General features: G+C 52.6%; 3 protein-coding genes across 3 annotated transcripts; 2 read left to right on the top strand and 1 right to left on the bottom strand.

The window, feature by feature from the left end:
• Positions 1-85: 85 nt before the first annotated feature.
• On the bottom strand, positions 86-2,333 carry An15g07540 (hypothetical protein [truncated ORF]; the record flags this gene model as incomplete). The annotated part of the gene is made up of 12 exons (XM_059744819.1): positions 86-191; positions 270-434; positions 521-597; positions 673-744; positions 850-999; positions 1,076-1,166; positions 1,237-1,398; positions 1,535-1,601; positions 1,709-1,841; positions 1,925-2,032; positions 2,118-2,176; positions 2,264-2,333. Coding segments are annotated over 12 exons (1,260 nt in total), but the record flags the coding sequence as incomplete, so codon positions are not given.
• A 223-nt stretch (positions 2,334-2,556) lies between these two features.
• An15g07530 (uncharacterized protein) lies at positions 2,557-20,044 on the top strand (the record flags this gene model as incomplete). The annotated part of the gene is made up of 4 exons (XM_059744818.1): positions 2,557-2,982; positions 3,040-16,281; positions 16,346-19,705; positions 19,871-20,044. The coding sequence occupies 4 exons, from the start codon at positions 2,557-2,559 to the stop codon at positions 20,042-20,044; spliced, it is 17,202 nt and encodes a 5,733-aa protein (XP_059605593.1).
• Positions 20,045-21,635: 1,591 nt separating this feature from the next.
• Positions 21,636-22,295, top strand: An15g07520 (uncharacterized protein; the record flags this gene model as incomplete). The annotated part of the gene is made up of 3 exons (XM_001397236.1): positions 21,636-21,855; positions 21,917-22,139; positions 22,211-22,295. The coding sequence occupies 3 exons, from the start codon at positions 21,636-21,638 to the stop codon at positions 22,293-22,295; spliced, it is 528 nt and encodes a 175-aa protein (XP_001397273.1).
• Between the last annotated feature and the right edge of the window lie 559 nt (positions 22,296-22,854).

Genomic DNA, 22,854 nt, shown 5'->3' with positions numbered 1-22,854 from the left:
TCCCCTATCGTAAGTATAGAGTAGTATTTCCATCTGCTGATCTGTCTCAAATCCTCCGCGTCACCCGCGACCATTTCATCCCGACCGGCATTTCCAAACCCTTCCGGCAGTCAGGCAGGGAGTCAGGCATCCATTTCGCGTTGGAGGTGTTTGTTGTTGTAATTGTTGGAGAATCATCCTCAGGCAGGCACCTTCCCGCGACAAACAGCACAAACAGCCTAGTAAGGTAAGTACTTCGCTTACTCCAACTGCTGCTGAATCGCGCTAACCTGCTTCGGGACCAGCTCGGATCCGACGCGAGAACTGCGTCCCGCCCGCCCGGAGTTCCCAACTTTCCGTTCCCTCCACTTTGGCCTCTCTCTCTGTTCTCCCCCAGACTCCGCAATTTGCAATCTATCGCGACTACTTGCTCAAACGTCTCGTTCTTTCTCTCCCTGTCCAGAGATACATGCCATCGTGGAATATATTACCATAGTGTCCTTCCCCCCTCCCAGCATGAGCTCCGTCTCTACGACCGCACCTGCCCTGCGCCCGCCCTTGCCAAATTGCAATGGTTTCTCCTCGGGCCTCGGGTTCCCCCCAGGTTGAGAGGGCACCCTCTTTTGACAAAGCTTAGCTGAGATCGACCATTACGTTGAGATGGCATTACTTCATCCTCCGTGAAACGTGCACCTTTACGCTACTACTGTCCGCGATTGCCGGTCGGAGCAGAAACTGGACCATGCTGCTGCCTTCCCATCCCCGCTATTACCTAACAGATATCCTTCTCTATGGGCAAGCCGGGCTCACCTCCAATGCGGGGGCGCCATTTATTCATCCCCCGGATTCTCCTCGTGTGGAGATTTTTACGCTGGGAGTTCGTATCACCATCCTCTCTGGCCTTGGAATTCTCCCCACTGAGTCGATACCCCATACTCTGACGTCGGACGGTTGTCGCAAAGGGCAGGGATGGGCACCGGGCTGAATACTGTTGGGATGTATGTGGAGCTGGTGTTTGCCCTCCATTACATAAAAGAAAATGCTGTCAGTCTGATGCAGGAGCTCCTCCTTCTTGCTCTGTGGTGGGAAAGTGTACCTCCGCAACGGCAGATGCCCGGTTCATACCCCAGGTCATATGGAGATTGTCGCTCTCCACCCACAATCCACCTGTCCCGGCTTCAGGTTCCCTTTGGCCTCTAAACAAGCCTTTGGCGTTGAAGGGCCAGCCACCTCGTGCGAGTTACTCCAAATCCATACCCATGAGTGCGCTGCAATAGGTGAACCCCTCCCGTCCCGGCGACTGCCTCGAACGAGCACAGGCAGGTTCTAGACCGTTGTCCCCAGAGCTTTGTGCCGTCCGCGATGGATCTGTCTATGCGTGAATTCTCCCCTTTTTCGCCATCATGCGGTTTGTGTACCCTTCAAAACCGCTCTACAATCTCATTCACCCCTGGATCACCCGCACAGAACAAATGCCTCATTTGTAGAACCTCTCCACTACAGCCTAAGTTGCGCAGTGTTGAAACAAAGCCCCCAGATTCATAGACATCCGAACCCGGAGACAAGACTCCGATGCCGATCGTAATCTCTGATGCCTGCTACAACTCCAGGGTGTGATTTCACTATCTCCAGGTAGACCCAGTTGTCGAGGCGGTCAAGGCAATGATGAATTGAAAGTCAACCGTTCCATAGGATGCCCTTACGGATTATCTATCTTTCTCGGGGATACAGGATTGACGCTTAGTCGGTCCAAGACTAGCCGTTATCACATCCTGCTGCTTCGACTCAGCATTTAGGAATGCCGCTTGGCTTTTCGGTGGTCCGACCGCGCGGAACGATAGAAGAGCGCGAAGTAGAGCGGACTGCAATCTAACTCCAATGCTGTTTGATCGGTCTTATCTGGCTGGCCATTGAACATCAATCTAAATATCCTTCAGGTCCAGACAGACAGACCTCGTTGAATCGACATCCAGTCAATATTTCCACAAGGATGCCGGAACAAGTAACGGACAAAGTAGAGGCTATCCCCAGCCGCAAACGAGATCCCAGGATTCTCCGTTAAGACAACCCTGAGCCAGGTACTGTGCAGTTACCTGTCTTCATACCCTGCCATAAAGGATGAGCCGTCCAGGCTACACGGTCATCCCGTGGGAGTAACCAGGTTCAGGCAAGCCACGCCCACCACAGTGGTGAAACCCTGGCTCCCCCGCGGAGCACGGCTAAGGGTCGACTATGATGCGCGACGCATGCAGTAATGGTTGAATCGGAATGCAAGGGATGACACTTTGAGATCGCAACGGATGCAATGCTACTCCACTTCTCCCCCTGGATCGAAACATTCTCATGGGCGGCATCAGCCACATCCGCGGAGGCCCCGGGTGAGGAACAAGAAAAAACAAAGGTACACATTTAAAAGAAGGTACATGGAGTTAGGCTTGCCATGGACTTAAATTAGTGAATTCGTGGATGCACCTGCCGGATAAAGTTTCCGCTCTCTTTATTTTGCTATACCTTCAATTCATCTCAACTCAGCCAAGCAAATCACAATTTCCCGAAGAGAAGGAGGAAAAGGAAAGAATGGGAAGTATAGGAGACCTGCCCGTGGGGGTATTTCCCACGCTGGTACCCCCGAGCTCTAGTGGTCACACAGAATTCCATGCCTGGGAGATTTCCCCGGACATCCTCACAAATCTTCTGCAAAGCAGTATCCGAAAGGAAGTTGATCTGATAGTGCTGTTGCGTAGCATCTGGGCCATTGTTCTCCGCCAATATGTCGAGTCAGACGGGCTGTGCTTCAAGGCGGGAAGCATGACTTCAGCTTGCTCTGAGTTGGATATGCTGGTCTATCGAGCTGGCATCTCTTCACATGACACCCCAGAAGGTATCTGGAGACAGCAGCAAATAACGACCGGTATCAGTGCGGGAGGTCGGAACTGGGAGGTGAATACTGGTGTCTTTCTACTCAAGCTGTGCAGTGATAGGCAATGGAGAGCCAGAGCAATGGTAAGTGGCTGACGGGCGCATTGCAGAATATGATTATGGATGCTAACATCGTGAGAGTTGCAGCAAGCTGTGGATGCTTGCTTGGTTATGGAAGAAGTGGATGCCAATGCTCCTCGTCTCTATTTCCTGGCGAAAGCGACATTATTATCCAGACAGCAGGCTCAGTATGTTGCAGATACTGTCGCTCATGTCGCCTCAGAGATCCTGCGCAAGCCCAACCAGACACTCAGGGATACGGATTTCTTTAGTCCCCAACATGCACCAATCCTACACAAGTGGAACCACCGTACCTTCTGGCCTGGCGAGGGCGACACTCCCTCTTCCATCCTGGACGCCATTCGACGACATAGTCAGCGGAGCCCCGACGCGCTCGCTATTGTCGCTTGGGATGGCAGTATTTCCTACGGAGATCTCGAGGCACGCAGCACGTGTCTGGCAGAGTATCTGCGTCGTGTCGGTGTTGGCCCGGGTGTCATGGTGCCCCTGCTTCTAGGCCACAGCCAATGGGTCATCATCACCCAATTGGCCGTCCTCAAAGCCGGAGCAGCCTTTGTACCCCTGGAGCCATCGCATCCACAGGAGAGATTGCGATATATAGTGCGCTGTGTGAAAGCCTTCTTGATTGTGGCGTCCGAGGCGCATTGCGCTCGGGCTCAACAGCTGGTTGAGCAAGTCATCCCGATTAACGAGAACATCATGAATACAGTGCGTACCGCACTCCTGTCGACGGCGTACATAACTCCGACTGCAGACGCTCCGGCATATGTCCTTTTCACCTCGGGCAGTACCGGGCAGCCCAAAGGCTGTGTGATCGACCACCGTGCGATGGCCCAACTCCCCCATGATGGTGTAGCAGCGTCAGTGGGACCTGACTCACGTGTGCTGCAATTTGCGACCTATAGCTTCACCATGGCCATCTATGAGATATATTGGTGTTTGAGTAATGGCGGGACACTCTGTATCCCCTCAGACCATGACAGGTTGAACAATCTTCCTACCGTGATCGAGGAGATGCAAGTCACCTGGGCCGTGCTGACTCCGTCAGTACTGCGACGGCTGAGCCACGATAACCCCCCATCTAGTTTGCAGACGCTTGCCCTAGGCGGAGAGCCGTTGGCTGCCGGGGATATGGAGGCCTGGGTGCGAAAGCTGCAAGTGTTTTTCGGTTATGCGTCTAGTGAAGGGACGGCACTGAATTGCCTGACGGAGCTGAGCGAGCAATCACATGCCTTAGAGTATACGCCTACCCCCCGGGTTCGTCACTGGATCGTTGATCCCGACAACCATGATAAACTCGCGGCAGTGGGCACAGTTGGGGAGTTGATCGTTGAGAGTCCCGGACTCGCCCGCGAATACCTGGACAATCCAACCGCTACTGCCGCCGCATTCATTCAAAGTCCCGACTGGAGAAGGTCATTTCGATTTTCCCAGGATGCGAGCCAACCGATCCGTATGTATAAAACCGGAGACCTCTTCCGCTATACGGAAAGGGGCAACCTGCAGTACGTTGGCCGGAAGGCCACGCAAGTCAAGATCCGCGGCCAACGTTTGGATTTGGGAGAAGTCGAATACAACGTCAGCCAACAGTGTCCTGCACCCGCCCGAGTGATTGCAGAGACAGGGGTCCCGAGAGATGGGGCAGGGACAATGTTACTAGTCGCGTTTCTTTATTCGGACAACTACACATTAGAGCAATCAGAAACGACGCAGTCAGATGAGGCCTCTCTATTTGCTGTCCCCTCCGATCAGTTCCGCGCCGACATGAAGATTTTAACACAAGCATTAGAACCATTGTTACCGGCCCATATGCTTCCTGGCATCTACATTCCTCTGCGACGCTTCCCATCGACGTTGACGGGCAAAGCCGACCGTCGTCTGTTACGCGAACTGATCCAGCAGCACACTCGTGGCGAGTTGGAGCGTTACCAGTCTGTGACGACTAATAATGTAGCGCCTCCAAGCACTCGCCTGGAGCGAGACCTTCACGGCCTTTTCGCCGAGGTACTGGGGATAAATGCTCAGGACTTCGGGATTAATCACAGCTTCATACGTCTGGGAGGAGATTCTCTCGCCGCGATGAAGCTGGTCAATTTGAGCCGTAAGCTAGGCCTGCGCTTGACAGTCGCGCAGATTATGGAGAGCAAGACTGTTGCCAAGCTGAGCAACACAACGTTGGCCGACGAGTCTTCTGTTAGCACGATAATCCCTCTGAGGGATGGCCCTCTCGAAGCCAAACTTCCGCTCGACTTTTGGGAAGGTATCGAAGAAGAACACATCGAATCCATTTCCAACTGCTCCACCATCCAGCAGGGCATTCTATTGGGACACATTCGAAACCCAGCCCACTACCATAATCGAATAGTGTGGGAAGTCCTTGAGCCCCCTGCAGCACGAGATATCGATCGAATGCGCCGTGCATGGGCGCACGTTTGCCGCCGTCACCCCATGCTACGTACCTTTTTCGTGGAAGCTCCAGCCGGAAACAGCTCCCTGGCGCTTCAAATCACGCTGAAAGTGTCCCGCTTCCGCCCTGAGGATGTGGATGTGTTGTATGAGGAGCCTGAACAAATGCCCAGCACGAATCCCACTCTAGCCTCTGAACAGCCCCTACAGTGGATTCCCCGATTACGAATCTATGAGGCTACCGGCAATCGGCTATACTGTGCAATCGATATTCATCATGTTCAGGTGGACATGATCTCCTTGGGGATAATTATCCGAGATCTGAGGCGTTGCTATCTGGATGAGACTGAGTATGTTGCAGCGGGCGACGTGTCTGAACCCAACAGTGTGTCATACACCGACTACACCCAGTATCTCGTTGCATCCCAGTCAGCGGAGAGTCTCAGTTACTGGAGAATTCGCCTAGCTCATACGGAGCCGTGTATATTTCCCCGCCTGCAGCAGGGCCCGTTTGAGGCCGCTTCGTCAGCCCTTTGCAGTGTAGAGCTCCCTCTGACGCCGATAGCTGACCATCTGCAGTCATTCTGCAAGGATACGGAAGTCACCGTGGCCACGGTGTTCAAGCTTGCCTGGTCACTGGTGCTAAGCGCATATACTGGGTCTCGCTGTGCCTGTTATGGTTCGGTGACGGCAATGAGAGATGTCCCTTTAGCGGGTGTCGAAGATCTGGTCGGGCCACTAATCAACACGCTGCCGTTTTGTGTGGAATTGAACCCTGACGAAAGAGTGATGAATGTGCTTCGACGGGTCCAAAATCTATTCCTCGAAGAACTACCACACCGACAAGTATCCATTGCAGAACTTCAACATTCCCTAAATAATAGCAGCGGTACTCTCTTCAACACCACAATGAGCTTTGTCGACAGCTTAGACCCTGCAGCAGATTCCCAACACCCTATACGATTGGTCTCCTGGTACGGACCGACTGAATATGACCTCGTAGTTGAAGTAACTCCAGGGCCCCCCGTCTCGTGCTGCATCAGATACTGGAGCCATATGATGTCCGACTGGCAAGCATCCGCTCTCGCAGATACTCTAGCCATGTCGGTTTCGCAGATTCTACGTGGTGCATCTTCAGGCCAGTCCGTCGGAAGCCTCGATCTATGTACGGCCCGAGATAAGCAGAAGCTCGTTGAATGGAATGGGTCTCCCCCGGAGGCCGTGCGGGTGCGTGTGCACGATTTGATCAAGGCTCGATGCATCGAGCAGCCAGATGCCTTGGCGGTGTGGGCCTGGGATGGTGCTTTGAGCTATCGGGAGCTCGACTGTCTTTCCTCGAATCTAGCTAGAAGGCTTATGGCCCGTGGGGTCGGGCCTGAAGCGTTTGTCGGTATTTGTTTTGACCGGTGCAAATGGACGTTGGTATCGGTTCTAGCTGTCGCCAAAGCTGGGGGTGCATTTTGCCTGATGGACTCGTCGCATCCGACATATCGCCTGCGCGAAATCTGTGATGCCTTGGGAGCAAATTTAGTGATCACGACACCAAAACATGTCGCAAAGGTATCCAAATGCGAACGTCCCTTGTTGGTAGTAGTGGAGGGTGTGTGTTCTGAAACAGACGATTTGCCAGGTGGATTGGGGTCCGAATATCGTGACACACTTCCTCGAAATGCCCTATATGCAGTCTTCACATCCGGCTCGACGGGAAAGCCCAAAGGCGTCGTTATCACACACGAGAATCTGGCTGCAACAATCAAAAATTGCCCTCAACGGTTGGACCTACGACCAGGCGATCGGTCTCTTCATTTTGCGTCTTACGCCTTTGACTTCAGTATCATCGAGGTTATAGTTCCCATGGTAGTGGGGGCCTGCGTCTGCATTCCATCGGAGCATGACCGTTTGAATAATTTGCCCAAGGCCATGGCGGACCTTGCGGTAACCTGGGCGATTATGACCCCGACGGTGTCTCGGTTACTAGAACCTGCCAGCCTACCCACCCTTCGAACTTTAGTCCTTGGAGGAGAGGCAATCATGCCTTATGATTTCACGACCTGGCAGGGTTACACGACCCTCATCAGCGCATATAGTCCGGCTGAATGCACGCCGATTGGACTTTGCACTGTGGTTCAGGCGGATGATCCGAACTGTTTGGGCAAGCCATTCACTTCTATGTCGCCCTGGATCGTTGACCCAGAAAATGTTCAGCGGTTGGTCCCGGTCGGTGCTGTAGGAGAGCTCGTCATAGAAGGGACCGTCGTCGGTCGAGGCTATCTACACGATGCAGAGCACCGTGATATAGTCTCCTCACCGTTCATCCCTCCGACTCAGTGGCTATCCCAATATCGAACCATCGACGTGACTAACCCTTCGCGCTTATATCGCACCGGGGACCTTGTCCAATTTACTGAGGACGGGGCGGTACGATTTATCGGGCGCAAGGACTTGCAGGTCAAGATCCGGGGCCAGCGACTGGAATTGGGCGAAGTGGAATCTCGACTCCGAAGCTACCTCCCTTGGGCTGGCGCAATTGTCGTCGAAGCTGTTGTCTTGAAATCCCCCGGTGGTCGCGCAGTACTGGTCGCCTTTATATCCATTAACTCCCCAGATGTTACAGACAACGCCGAGACAGTGTGCGAGATAGCCGGATCGTTTGATAATGATGACAATAGTGTATATCAGCGTGATATCGATAAGGCTCTTTCACATCTTGGGGATGAGCTACCGAACTGGATGGTCCCTTCGGTGGTTCTGAAGGTGCAGGGCATCCCAATGACCAAATCCGGAAAAGTTGATCGACGCAGACTGCGACAACTAGCTACCCTGATTCCCCGAGAGACGCTAGGGGCCTCTAATGTCCATAGTTCTCTTCGTCAAGCTCCAGTCACCGAAGAAGAGAGACGGCTACAGATGGCTTTCGCGAACATCTTGCAAATGCGGCCTGAGGAGATATTCGCTGACAGTCACTTTTTCCAACTTGGGGGTGATTCTGTTGGAGCCATGGAGCTGGTGGCAGCGGCGAGGCTACAGAATATGGGAATCAGTGTCAGTGAGATTTTCCAGCATCCTACATTGAGTGAGCTGGCAGCGGTGGCAACCAAGACCATGGATGAGGAGACTTCTGAGATTCCGCCCTTCAGCCTTCTACCCAGTGACTACGAATCGGATATCATCTCATCCGCTCTAGAGCAATGTGCTCTATCGCTGAATGACTTGGGTGATATCTATCCGTGTACCGCCTTTCAGGAAGGGTTAATGGCCCTTGCCAGTCAAAAAGCTGGCAAGTACGTCTGTCAGTGTCTATTTGAGCTCGGACGTGATGTTGAGATAAATAAATTGAAGACCGCGTGGCAAGCAACAGTGACTGCCAATGATATCCTCCGCACCCGGATTATTCACGTTCACCCGCACGGTACCTTCCAGGTGGTCCTGACGCCAGCCGCAGCTCCGATTTTGTGGCACAGATATGAGACCGTCAATGAATGGCGCAAGAAGGATATGGAACTGAACATGGAACTGGGAACCACATTGGCTCGCTTTAGCATCCTCAGCTCGGCCCAGGGACAGACACTCGTAGGTGTCTCTCTCCATCATGCCATTTACGATGGCGTCTCCCTGCCCCGACTCTTTGACCAGGTGCAAAGGGCATATCAGAATGAACGTCTACCCCTCAATAAATTCACACCCTTTATTCGCTCTCTAATCTTGCAGAATCCTAAGGATGTTGAAGAATTCTGGCGCACCGAGTTCCATGGTCTTCAGACTTCGGTATTCCCAGGTTTGCCCGAGCCTGGATTTGTGCCCAACCCTACAGCGAGCGTGGAAAAGGAGATCAGGCTCCCACGGCCACCGCACCTGCCAAGTGTTACCCTTTCAACAGTAATGAGGCTGGCATGGGCACTGCTGGTATCATATTATACAGATTCTGAGGATGTGGTCTTTGGCGTCACCGTCAGTGGTCGAGCGCGGTCTGTTCCTGGGATAAACCTTCTAACTGGCCCTTCTATGGCCACTGTTCCATTCCGCACGCGAATTTGTCGTGATAGTCTACTTCTGGACGCTCTGCGTGATGCTCAGGACCATTCCATGCGCATGATTCCCTTTGAGCAGGCAGGTCTGCAAAGGATCCGAGAGCTCAGCGATGAAGCTAGCGTTGCCTGCGGATTTCAGTCACAGTTGGTCATTCAACATGGCGAGCATAGCCAGGCCTCCCCTAACATGATGATACTGCGTGATCAGTTTGCGGATCATGCGGCGTTTCTCAACTACGCACTGGTTATATTGTGCACCCCATCAACGGCACATCAAACCGTACGCGTGAACTTTCAGTTCGATCCGCAAATTGTACTGCCGGCGGTCGCAGATCGACTGCTGAGCCAATTTGCCCATATCGTGGATCAGATGTGTGCGCCATCTAGCTACAACGCTAGGCTCGGGGGCCTCGAAACAATAACTCCCCAAGATTGGACCTCGCTGCGGCAATGGAACGGCAGCCTACCAGCCGCATACCCTCATCCGCTTCATCATCTCGTACTGTCGCAGGCGGAGACCACACCCGACAGGCGGGCCGTGGAGTCATGGGATGGAACCTTGACATATGCTGAATTGAATGATCTCTCGGGAAAGCTAGGGCAGCATCTGTTGAACCGTGGACTGAAACAGGGTTCACGGGTGGTTCTCCTTTTTGACCGCTCCCTCATATCGGTTGTGACAATGTTGGCAGTGCTTCGGTCAGGAGGCATATGTGTCAACATTGACCCATCTCTACCGCAGACTCGCATTACCCAGACAATACACCAAGCACGGCCCTCAGTGGCATTGGTATCATCTACATATCAGTCGCGGCTGGCAGATGCATTGCCGGTTCCTGTCCTCACGATTGCACTGGATACCATACCACGAAGCGCAAAGAACATCCCTTGGCCACTTGTGCGCTCTACTGACCTTGCATTTATTCTCTTCACTTCCGGTACCACGGGAAAGCCCAAAGGCATCATGGTAGAACATGGAAATTGCGCTACCGACATTTTTCACTACAGTGCTATCTTGGCCGTCACCCCGGAAATAAGAACACTACATTTCTGTAGCTATGCATTTGACTTGAGTATCTACGAGGTTCTGACACCCTGGATGCACGGCGGATGTCTGTGCATCCCATCAGAGTCTGCACGGCTTTCAGATTTGCCCGGAGTCATCCAGAAATACCACGTCAACTTCGCAATCCTGACTCCATCCGTGGGGAGTGCGCTACATCCAAGTGACCTTCCCAGCCTGCAAACCCTCATCCTGGGTGGTGAAGTGATGCCTGCGGTGATGTTCGACCGCTGGGCCTCTCATGTACGCTTGATCAACTTGTATGGCCCAGCAGAGGCCACCCAGTGTGCCGCTCTCCACCTGAAACCCACAGACGAGTTTGTGCCAGGACTTATTGGTGCTATGGTTGGCGCCTCGGGCTGGGTCACGGTCCCTGGCAGTCCAAATTGCCTCACCCCCATTGTTGCGGTGGGCGAGCTCCTGATAGAAGGCCCAGCGGTAACTCGGGGCTATTTTGACGAAATGGAACAGACGCAAGCATCATATATCGATCCGCCAGCCTGGTTGCAGGAGTTTCGCGGGCCTGCTGAGCCTGGCCGCCTCTTCTGCTCTGGAGACCTGGTGCAGTATGTACCTAACCGGCCAGGTTGGCTGCGCTACATTGGACGCAAGGATAAGCAAGTCAAAATCCGTGCACAAAGGGTCGACCTGACGGAAGTCGAGCACCATGTCGATGAGCTACTCCCACCAGGCAGTCAGGCAATTGCCGAGGTCCTGTTCCAGCACTCGTCTCCCCGCCAATCGAGCCAGCTTGCAGTATTCTTGGCCTTTGGTGAACAGTTAACCAACAAAATGGACATCATATGCGCCCTCGATGAGCCATTCAGAAGATTAATAGCTGAAATCCACCCACAGCTTCAGAAAAGGCTCCCTTCTTACATGGTCCCCACCCTCTTCTTTCCGGTATCTCACGTTCCTCAAACACCCACCGGTAAGACCGATCGAAATCGGTTGCGGCAGTTGGTAGAAGGGTGGACGACCGAACAGCTGCTGCCATATCATCCGTTCAGTACAGATTCAGCGCGTGCGCCAGTAGAGACGGCTGAGGAGCGCATCTGGCAGCACATGTGGTGCGAGGTACTCTGCATACGTCCCGAGAATATCGCCAGAACTAGTCATTTCTTTCACCTTGGCGGTGAGTCTGTTAGAGCGATGAGGTTGGCCGGGTTGGCACAACGTGAGGGATGGATCATTTCCGTGCCAGATATTTTCGCTCATCCGACGCTATCGGAAATGGCGAGTCTCGCTGTACCCTCCCCCAAGGGTGTGCCGGTTCCATCTCCAGACCGTTTCAGCCTGGTAGGAAGCGGAAGGCGGGCATCATATCTGGTTAATATGGCGACTCACCAGTGCAACGTCACCAAAAGTGAGATAGAGGATATATATCCTTGTACCCCGCTCCAGGAGACTCTCATAGCCTCAACGGTACAAAAAGGAGGCTCCTACCAAGCGCTGGAAGCCTTTGATCTGATAGCCGATGTGGATTTGGAACGCTTGGAAATGGCGTGGCAAAAGACAGCGGCCGATCATGCTATCCTCCGCACGCGAATTATGCAAGACTATACCGGCGAACTGTTTCAGGTGGTAGTCAAAGGTCCGTTAGCATGGACCGCGGAACAAGCGGACATAAACCCTGAGAATGGGTTACTGCATTTCCAGCGTACCATGGGCATTGGGACACCCTTGATTCATCTAGTCCTTCTACAATCTCCCGGATCCACGATACCCGATCGTCTCTTGCTCTCGATACATCACGCATTGTACGATGGATGGTCCCTGCCCCTGTTGCTCGAGGAGGTCAATCAGAAATACATCGGCCCATATCGGGGCCAAGACACAACCGTGCCTTTCAACGTATTTGTCTCGCATGTAATTAAATCCATGGACAGGTGTTGTCATTTTTGGAAACAGGAGTTGGAAACGAAGACAGAAGCTCGACTATTTCCACGTTTGCCGGACGGGGCATACGAGCCACACCCACAGGCTATTTTGCAGGACCAAGTCTTTGTTAGCCCGACGCGGAATGAATCTGAGATAACCCTCGCAACCATGGTCCAGGCATCTTGGGCATTGACAGTGAGTTGCTACTTGAACGCAAGCGATGTAGGGTTCGGGATCACCACCTCTGGACGAGCTGCCCCTGTTCCGGGAATCGATCGACTGTTGGGACCTACGCTGGTTACATTGCCCCGACGCATACATATCCAGAACACCCTGGATATCAAACTTTTCCTACGGCAACTACAGCAGCGCTTTACGGAGCAGTCCAAGTATGAACACATTGGACTGCAGCAGATTCGCCAGCTAGGGCCATCGGCGGCCAGCGCGTGTCGCTTCCAGACTCTCCTAGTCATTCAGCCCGACCAGCCAAAGCGCCAGCTGGCTTGGGCTGGAAACCACCAGAGTGCGGCCGAATTGACGCAGTTTAGCAATGTTGCGTTAACCCTGATCTGCCAGCTCCCCTCTCCCTCCTCGACGTCCATTGGCCTGACAGCAGTTTACGACCCTCGAGTACTGGCACCCGCACAGATGCAGCGGGTTCTGTCGCAAGTTGGCCATGTCTTCAGAGAGTTACAGGATGCTCCAGACGGTGTTCCCATCGCCTCGCTCAATATGCTGAACCCCAGTGACTCCGCAGAACTGCAACAGTGGAATAAGCTCACTGTTCCTACTGGAAAGCATCAAGATCAAGAATTTGTGCATGACATGATACGGCGGCAATGCCAGCTTCAACCAGACGCCGTAGCCGTTGAGGCATGGGACGGAAGCCTCACTTATGAAGAGCTGGATTCCTACACGGAGTACCTGGCTGCGAAACTGCAGCTATGTGGTGTTCGCAACGACCACTTCATTGCTCTCTACTTCGAGAAGTCATGTTGGACCATTGTCGCCCAACTGGCGGTCCTGAAAGCCGGAGGGGCCCTAGTGATGCTAGAGCCTTCTCATCCCGTTGATCGCCGTCGGGAGATTTGCCAGACTTTGGATGTCATGTTAATCCTTGGTCCTCCTCACCTCACTCATTCGTTGGAACAGGAGCTCAATATCAAGGTACTACCTATCAGCAAGGCTCATCTCAAAGCGTCGGATGGGGAACATCTATCAGTCGACAGTCATATACAGTCTCATAACCTCATGTATGCCATCGCTACATCCGGGACTACTGGTTGTCCTAAGCTCGCATTGGTTCATCATGGCGGTTTTGTTGCCACTGCAAGGACCTTGGTTGATAGGCTCCTCTTACTGGCATCGTCTCGGGTGCTTCAATTCTCTAGTTACGGATTCGACGCAAGCTTAGTGGAACAACTGCTTCCGTTAATTGTAGGAGGCTGCGTCTGTGTTCCCACCCCCTTTGACCGTGATAACCGCCTAGCGTTCACGATGGCGACCATGAAGATCAATTGGATGGTTGCACCAGCATCAGTGATTCACCTACTTTCACCTGATACGGTCCCAACACTACAGACATTAATATCTGCGGGTGAGCCATTGCAGCAAAGTATAATCGATGTGTGGGCCACTCGAGTCAACCTCATAAATGCATACGGCCCAGCAGAGTGCAGTATGGTGTGCTCGGTCAACCCAAGCGTAAGGCCGGGAACCGATCCGAACAATATCGGATACCCAATTGGTGGCACCTGTTGGATAGTAGACCCAAATGATATCAACACCCTTTTGCCAATTGGTGCTGAAGGAGAACTCCTGGTGGAAGGGCCGAACGTCGGTGTCGGATATGCGAAAGACCCTCGGCGCACAAGAGTTGCATTTTCATCATCACCGCCTCACTGGCTCCGCTCCATTCACGGAGAATCAGTCCACACTCGAATATACCGCACAGGAGATATCGCTCGATATAATCCCGACGGATCTGTGCTTTACGTGGGCCGTAAGGATTCACAAATCAAATTACATGGGCAGCGGATCGAGCTCGCCGAGGTGGAACATCATGTCAGGCTATGTTTCCCAGGCGCCATCCAGGTAGTTGTTGAGATGGTCAAGTTTGACGATTTTGAAACTAGCTCCCTCGTTGCCCTCATCGTCGTGTCTGGCTCAGGCTTTCCAGCGTCTGGATCAAACATCCTGCTCCCAACAACCACAAATTTCCTCAACAATGTTCAACACGCGGAAGCACTCCTGCAGGATCGTATCCCACCCTATATGATCCCGACGCTGTTCGTACCGGTGGCACAGATTCCCTTCAATACCAATGGCAAGGCAGATCGTGCTCGTCTGAGAACCTCGGTTGCTTCTCTGTCCATCCATGATCGTATAGGCTATCGCTCCACGGCCACAACAAAGCCTAACACAGATCTAGAAATTGTGCTTCATGGAATCTGGTCCCGTGTTTTGCGGATCTCACCTCAGAAGCTTGGCATCCATGAAAGCTTCTTTCGGGTAGGCGGCAATTCTATTAGCAGTATGCAACTAGCGGCGCAGTGCAACGAGGCTGGCCTTCCAATATCCATCCAGGATATCTTCCGTTGCCGAACAATTTCGCGGTTGGCGTCATCATTCAAGGGTCATCCTGTCCAGGCGGACAGATCTTTAGAAGCACATAGCCAGGATGGATCACTGGGCCCAGTGCAGCGGCTGCTGCCTGAAGTAGGGCACCCCAAGGCTCCAGTGGATTCTACTCTTGCCGCCTTCACTGATGGCCAGTTCGAGGAGATAAATAACGGCATCCCGGCTGGATATGAAGGGCAGATACAAGATATCTACCCCTGCTCCCATGCACAGCAGGGCATGCTCATCAGCAACACACGCAACTCCAGCCTCTATCAGCAAGTCTATCGCTTTGAAGTGGTTAGAGGTTATGATGCGCCCAACGTTGACTGTCAGCAGTTGGTAAGGGCGTGGCATGCGGTAGTCAAGCGACATGGAGCCCTGCGGACCGTTTTCCTTGATATACCAGGGAGAGGGTTCCACCAGATCGTGCTCGTCAATGCAATAGACAATGTCATAATTGCGGCTGACGGCAACCATAGCAGTACATGTACCCAAAAGAGACCTGGTACACAAGACCTGTATGGTCCTTTACCAACTCTAATTATTCACCAGGAGTATGATGAGCGGCTTTGGATCGAACTGCATATAAGTCATGCTCTTCTAGATGGAGTGTCACTGCGAATCATCGAACAAGACCTCGTGAAAGCATACTACAACAACCTACCCTCTTCATTACCTGACTATCGGGATTACGTCACCTATCTGCGGGCAAAAGGAGATACGGAAATGTCATTGAGCTACTGGAAAAAATACCTGGAGGGTGCGCAGCCCTGCCTCTTTCCACGCCTCCGTGACTCTACAGCAGCAGTGACAGACGTGTCGGAGCCAAAGGCGACAGTCGACTTCGTGTCGCTTGACTTGGGCCCTCCGAAGTCTCTTGATCAGTTGTGTGAGACTCATTGCCTGAGCCTTACCGCTATCTTGCATGTAGTTTGGGCCATTGTGCTGCAGCAATATACCGGAACGGACAGCGTGTGCTTTGGATATGCCACATCCGCGCGGCATGTCCCCATCCCTCATGTGGATGAAATAGTTGGTCCAATGATCAACACGCTGCCCAGTCAAATCCAACTCTCTAGGGATTCATCAGTACTGTCCACTTTACAAAAGTACACCGTTCACTTCATGTCCTGCATGGAGCATGCCTACGTCTCACTTGGACAGATATTACACTCGGCTATGTCCAGTACACAATCACCCTTCAACACAATGATAACTATTGTTGAGACTGGAGATCGTAGAGACGACGCTGATGGATCCTGCTTATCGTTGGTTTGTATGGATGGACATGGGGAGACAGAGGTATGCATCCCCGTATTCCTACACGGCGAACCTGACGACTGACTGCTCCCTTCACATCCCTCAGTATGCGTTGGCCTTGACTGTTTCCAAAGCATCGAGCCGCATGGATTTGCACCTTTCATACCAAACATCCATGGTCAATGCTTCTCAGGCCCATGATGTGTGCCTGATGTTTCAAAAAGTCCTGTGTGAGGTCTTGGAGTGGCCCACGGCCAAGATTGGTGCCATTGATGCCCTGAATATGGGTCAGAGACAGCGCATGGAATCGAGGCAGCCTACCCCACCGGCTGCTGCAAATACATTGATATACGAAACCATCAATCGGCGATGTGCAGAGCAACCATCCTCATCAGCCGTCTGTGCCTGGGATGGTGAATTTACCTACGGGGAAATTGATCAGCTCTCATCAGTATTGGCGGGAGAGATCCTTGCCCATGGAGTTAAACCGGAGGACCCGGTTTTGGTATGCCTTGAAAAGAGCCGCTGGGTTCCGGTGGTTATGCTGGCAGTCTGGAAAGCCGGGGCATGCTTAATTCTTCTGGATGCCACCCATCCAACTACCCGATTGCATATGATTGCCAAGCAATCTGCCGCATCACTGGCAATTGCAAATAGAAGTACGCGCTCCAAAGCAAACATCCTGTGCTCACGAGTATTGCAAGTCGATGATGACCGCTTGTGGACTCGACATGTTAACTCCTCGCGGGCCGAGATGGTTCATGTTGACGGACACAGCGCTGCATACATTATATTCACATCTGGCTCGACTGGAACACCCAAAGGGGCTGTGATTGAACATGCTTCCCTTTCCATTGCGTGGGAGACCCTCATTACTCGACTACAGTTAAACCCGACATCGCGTGTTCTACAGTTTGCCTCCCATTCCTGGGATGCGGCAATCATCGATGTTATGGCCGCATTGATGTCAGGAGGCTGTCTCTGTGTACCCTCGGAAAACGAACGTATGGGGCATTTGGCCTTAGCTGCGAATCGTATGCGAGCCAATTGGATGCTACTGACCCCAACTGTCGCCCGTCAGCTTACTCCTAGCGAGTTTCTTTACCTCGAAACGCTAGTCCTTGGCGGCGAACGGGTCAATACAACGGACATTGAAGTCTGGCATGATAAAGTCTGTCTCCTGAGCGCATATGGCCCAGCAGAGTGCACGCAAATCACGAGCGTGACGAGGCCGTTAGATATGACCTGTGATGCGCGGAACATCGGCGTCCCAAATGCCAGCGCTGGATGGGTTGTACGTCCGGACGACCCTGAACAGCTCGTCCCCGACGGAGCCATTGGAGAGTTACTTATTGAGGGACCCATTGTGGGCCAGGGCTATTTAAATGAGCCTCAGCGTACCTATCAAGCCTTCATTGAGGCCCCCAGTTGGTTGCAGGCCATTCGCTCCCCCGGTACCATTCGGGTCTACAGAACTGGGGACCTGGTTCGGTTTGCAGCTGACGGGTCACTCATCTTTGTCGGACGCATGGATGACCAGGTGAAGCTACACGGCCAGCGGTTAGAGCTGGGTGAGGTTGAACATCACGTTCAGCAGGCTTTCGCTGCATCGCTTACGGTGATTGATCTCATCCAACCCAAAGAGGAGCAACAAATGGGTCCGTTCCTCGCAGCATGTATCTTCTCTCCCGGCCATGCTTGTAAATCACCATCTCATGCCGGCATTTGGGAGCCCCCTTCAGACACCTTTCGAAAGAAAGTTCAAGAGGCTAGAACAGCATTGTATCAGAGCCTGCCTTCATACATGGTGCCTTCTGTGTTTCTGCCATTGGCATACCTGCCCAAATCAACGACAGGAAAAATTGATCGAAAGCGTCTCCGCAATTACATCCTTGACATGTCCCAAGAGGAACTCATTACTTATAGCTCTCCCGATGTCAACTGGGTGGCCTCTGTCTTAACCCTCATGGAGACGCGCTTGCAGGATCATATTTCCAGTATCCTGCATAAACAACCTTGGCAGGTTTCACCCGATCAAGATCTCTTTCAGCTGGGAATGGATTCAGTGCTAGCCATGGCCCTAATTGCAAGGCTGTACAAGGACGGCCTCAAGCTAACGGTCAGGGATATCTTTGAGCAACCTCAGCTGCGTAACCTGGCTCTTGTGGTGCGAGAGACGTTGCGGCCAGATCAAGAAGGTGTCAGGAAAGCACACAGCCGCAGCCCCCTTCTGCACTATGCGAAGGAGATTGCTGATGAGTGGAAGATGGCTTTAACCTCCATTGAGCACATTTTGCCAACTACCCGTTTCCAGCGAGAGAGCTTGGAGGCGCGACACAAAGTGTACTTTATTTTCCATTTTCATGGCAAGATCGACTGTCAGCGTCTTCAGCATGCTGTGCAGGCTGCTGTAGACAAATACGCCATACTGCGAACGGTCTTCATTCCTTGGGACGAGTCTACAGTTCAAATAACTTTAGGTGACGCCACTGTACCGGTGGAAATCACGACGACCGATCTGAATCCAGTAGAAATAGCAGGATCCATTTGCCGCGAGGATTCATCAGCACCCGTTGCTCCCGGCAAACTACACACCCAGCTTCGCTTGATCATGGGGTCCAACCGTGATTCAATGGCCCTTCGGTTGTCCCATGCTCAGTATGACGGCATCAGCATGCCTCGCCTGTTCACGGACATCGCCCGGGCATATCAGGGGATAACTTTAAGTCCCGCTAAGGTGGACTTTCCGGAATACCTGCACAGCCGCATCTATAATATTCCTTCGCAGGCATACAAGTTCTGGCGCGACTTGCTCCGAGGTTCCAGCATGACCTATCTACGTTCTGAATCTTCATCAGGGTCTCCGCCTTCCCATAATCGGGGAAGCCTTATAACGAGCACCACAGAGGTCTCATACCCGCCAGCCCCCGCTGGAACCACGATGGCCACCGTCGCCAAGGCAGCTTGGGCCCTCTGCCTGGCACACATGGCTGGCACTCACGACATCGTATTCGGTCAGCTCGTCAACGGCCGAAACCTGGAGCTGCCAGAGGCCGAAACGGTTGTGGGTGCCTGTGTCAATTACGTCCCAGTCCGTGTGACTCTCCAGGCTGACTGGACCGTGTCAAGCCTCCTCCATGCGGTTCATCAGCAGCAAACCCGCAGCATGGCCTTCGAGACACTCGAATATGACGAGCTGGTGGCGCAGTGTACCTCCTGGCCGGCAGACACAGACCCGGGTACCGGGATCCACTACGTGAACATCCCCGATGCGTTTGCTGGTAGCGGCCTGCCTGGGGTGGGGTCGGACTATGAGACCTATGTATCCCGCTTGCCTTATTATCATCCCCGTGTGACCTGTAGTCCCCTCTCGAAGGGAATACTTGAGCTTACGCTTTCCGTCTCGGATCAGCTGTGGGATCAGAATCAGGCGGATCAGACTCTGCATCTGTTTGGGCAGACTGTGGTACGCATTCTGGAGAACCCAACAGGGCTTGCTTGTGATGTTCTTAAAGCGCTGGTGTAGCTTCCTCCCACAGTGTATAGTAATGGATTGACCCAGACAGATGGTTGACAGTAATTTAATGTTTAATAATTACAGCCGGATGTTCTCAATCAATTTATGTTGTAGACTAGACAAAATCTTGTTACTTTTACTAGTTATGCTATGCTTGACACTGCTACAAGATTGGCTACTGCTCCTAGCAATTATGGTATCTACTACGGCTGTCCACTTTCTCCGCACTTTCCTCTCCGAACCATTTTGTTTTACTCCCAATGTCGTCAACACCTAGATACTTCTTAAGCGCGGCCCTTCACTAAAAGGGGTCATCTATGTGAGTTAGTGACCCTCATTGTCGCTACTACTAGAGTTTCGAACGCGCGGACATGATATGGAGAGGGTTGTATCTATGCTGGTGAATTCGCAAGGATTGAGCAGTTTCCTCCCTTGAAATCAACATTTCCCCTTGAGAGGGTCCACAGGAGAGCAGAGGTAGATTTATGCTTAAGACTAGAATACTCTCTTTCCTCGGGGTATGCCAGATCTAGCGGGAGAGTTCAGTCAATCAAGGTGAGACCTGCATCCGCAGACGGTGCGCAGCATTGTGTTGCTCTGCATGGCCGATCATCTCTCGGGTATGCGTCATACCTTTGTCATTGGACATCGTGCAGATGAGTTAACAGGTGTACTTGGCAGGTTCATGGAAGTTGTCGAGAAAAAGGCGGTCAATGGATATATGTGAAATAGGTAGGTTAGATTTATTGGCATGCAATACAGCCTTGTGGGCTACTCGCACCAAGAGTCCGGATCTTGCGGGCCATTGATGGTGGTGGCGTTTCATATGACATGACACGTCCCGCCACATGAAAGTCAATCCCATCGGGTTAGAGCGAGATGCAAAGAACAAGTTTCGAGTTCTGACAAAGCAACCCTTGGCAGAACTCGATGATATCAGGAAATGATCCATTGTTTACCTGTAGGTTGCTCTCTTCGGGCCATTCAGTTTGATCTAAGAGCGGTATATGTATATATCCACTCATCCAGTGACGACTCTGTGCAACATGCTGCTATGGTAGACCGCTGGCTACTATCGGAATCGAAGATCTTATGGTACTTGTGGGTCATTCATTGGTCCACCCGGGGTTAGCATCAGTCGATCGATCGCTGTGGGCCGGGTATCTCCGGGTCGATCGTTGGTCAGTGAGAGTCATCTGCAACGGGTCAAAGGATTGTTCGGGAGCCAAAATGAAGATGGAGAGGGAGGACAGCCTGGGACGAGCGAGAGGGCCTCCCTCGAGACGGAGTCAGCGATAGCTCCGCCAGCCGGCGCGAATTGGGTTCCATCCAGGATCCACCCGTGCCGGGAAAGTCAACATCTTCACCGGCAGAGAGGCGCTGAATTCTTCACGCGACTGAGACAACTCAACTGTATGAATGGTCATAGGGCTACTCTCTCTGCAATTTGGAACCAATTAGATGCTCCATCACAACTTCTGAACTGTTGGAAGGATCGGGGATGACAGCACATGAGGGAGCCGGAGTTGGGCGGCCACGGTTTAGCGAGCGGGATCGACCGGCGAGTGGCCCTGATGGATCACAATCCACAAGTCATGAAAGGCCATTGCCGGCAGTGCACTGTCCCACGTGCAAGGCTTGAGTAGCATCCAGCCCAATCACGCTTTGCTGGTGAAATCGTGCCGAACCCCATTCGCAGCAAGGGGAGGTGGTGTTGCTCAGGGGAAAACCTTGTTGGAAAGGTAACTCGGAGAAGATTCGCCTTGTGGGGGCGGTTTTGCTGGTCCTGCATATCCACCCATATATAAGGGGCAGGATATCCAGACTGTGGGCGATTCTTCTCCCTAACCTTTTGCACAGTCAATACAATCAACTTAAAATGTACACCAAGTTGTCCCTGTCTTTCGGCCTCTTGGCCACGGCAACGCTCGCTCTGGCCGAGCCGACCGTCTACCTGATTCGCCACGGCGAGAAGCCCAGCAACGGGAGCACCGGCCTCAATGCTGTGGGTTTTGAGCGGGCCGACTGCTTGAAGACTGTATTCGGCCCGGATTCCAACTATGACATTGGATATATCATTGCAGAACAACCCAAGTCAGGTGCGTCGATTCTCGAGTTTGCTTTCGGGATCCAATACGTCAGGGATTGACAGACTCGCAGATGGCAAACGCGACCGCCCGTACGAGACGGTTCTTCCTCTCGCCGAGGAACTGGGGCTCACTGTCGATACGTCCTGCTCGAAGAAGGACACCAAGTGTGTCAAGGACCTGGTGAAGGACTACACCGGCAGCGGCAACATCTTGATCTGCTGGGAGCACAAGGAGTTGACCAAGATCGCTGAGAAGCTGGGTGACGATGATGCGCCCACCTACCCGGATGACCGGTGAGTCTATGTTTGAAGAAAGCTGCACAGGTGTGCTGTAGTCAACGAGACTAATATTGGATGCATCACAGGTTTGATCTCATCTGGACGGATCCTTATCCTTATACCAACATCACTGACATCACGAGCGAGAACTGCCCGGGTCTGGACAGCTGAAGGAAGAGCAGAAAAAAAGAAAAGGCACGCTCCAAGTGGGAACACTTGGCCTTGTGCCACCGTAACCGACGGCCATCCAGGTTATTGGCCCCCCTTTTGAGAAGCGACGTAGTGCAGGATCTTCGTGGTCCGAGTGTGGCCATAGAATAGTCCTCGGAAATGTGTGTTGAATACGTTAATTCTAGCAGCTCACGATTCATGACACAATATGAACCAGAACCACTGCACGGTCTAGACACATTCTCATCAGTCATCAGAATTATTGTATGGCCAACATTTACCCGGTCGCAACTCACTCCTGTTCCCTGAAGATGCATATAAGGCCACTCGAGGAAGGCGAACTCCCTCAAGCTCCCTTCTAGCAGGCCCACAATCCCGCCAGGAACCTGTGGGCGAGCCTGGGCCATGCGTCTGATAAGGCGATAGAATGCCAAGACCCCATGCCATGCTTGATATTGTTGAGAATGTAACTTCCCATACTTAGAATCCTCCATCAGCGTTAAGGCCTCCACTAGATGCGACGGAGGGGTGATACGGGCAAATGAGATGCAGCGGGAGG

The sequence above is a fragment of the Aspergillus niger genome (assembly GCF_000002855.4).
Source record: "Aspergillus niger supercontig An15".
Taxonomy (NCBI): domain Eukaryota; kingdom Fungi; phylum Ascomycota; class Eurotiomycetes; order Eurotiales; family Aspergillaceae; genus Aspergillus; species Aspergillus niger.
The sequence above is the reverse complement of the archived record's forward strand: the minus strand, read 5'-3'. Positions and strand labels throughout refer to the sequence as shown.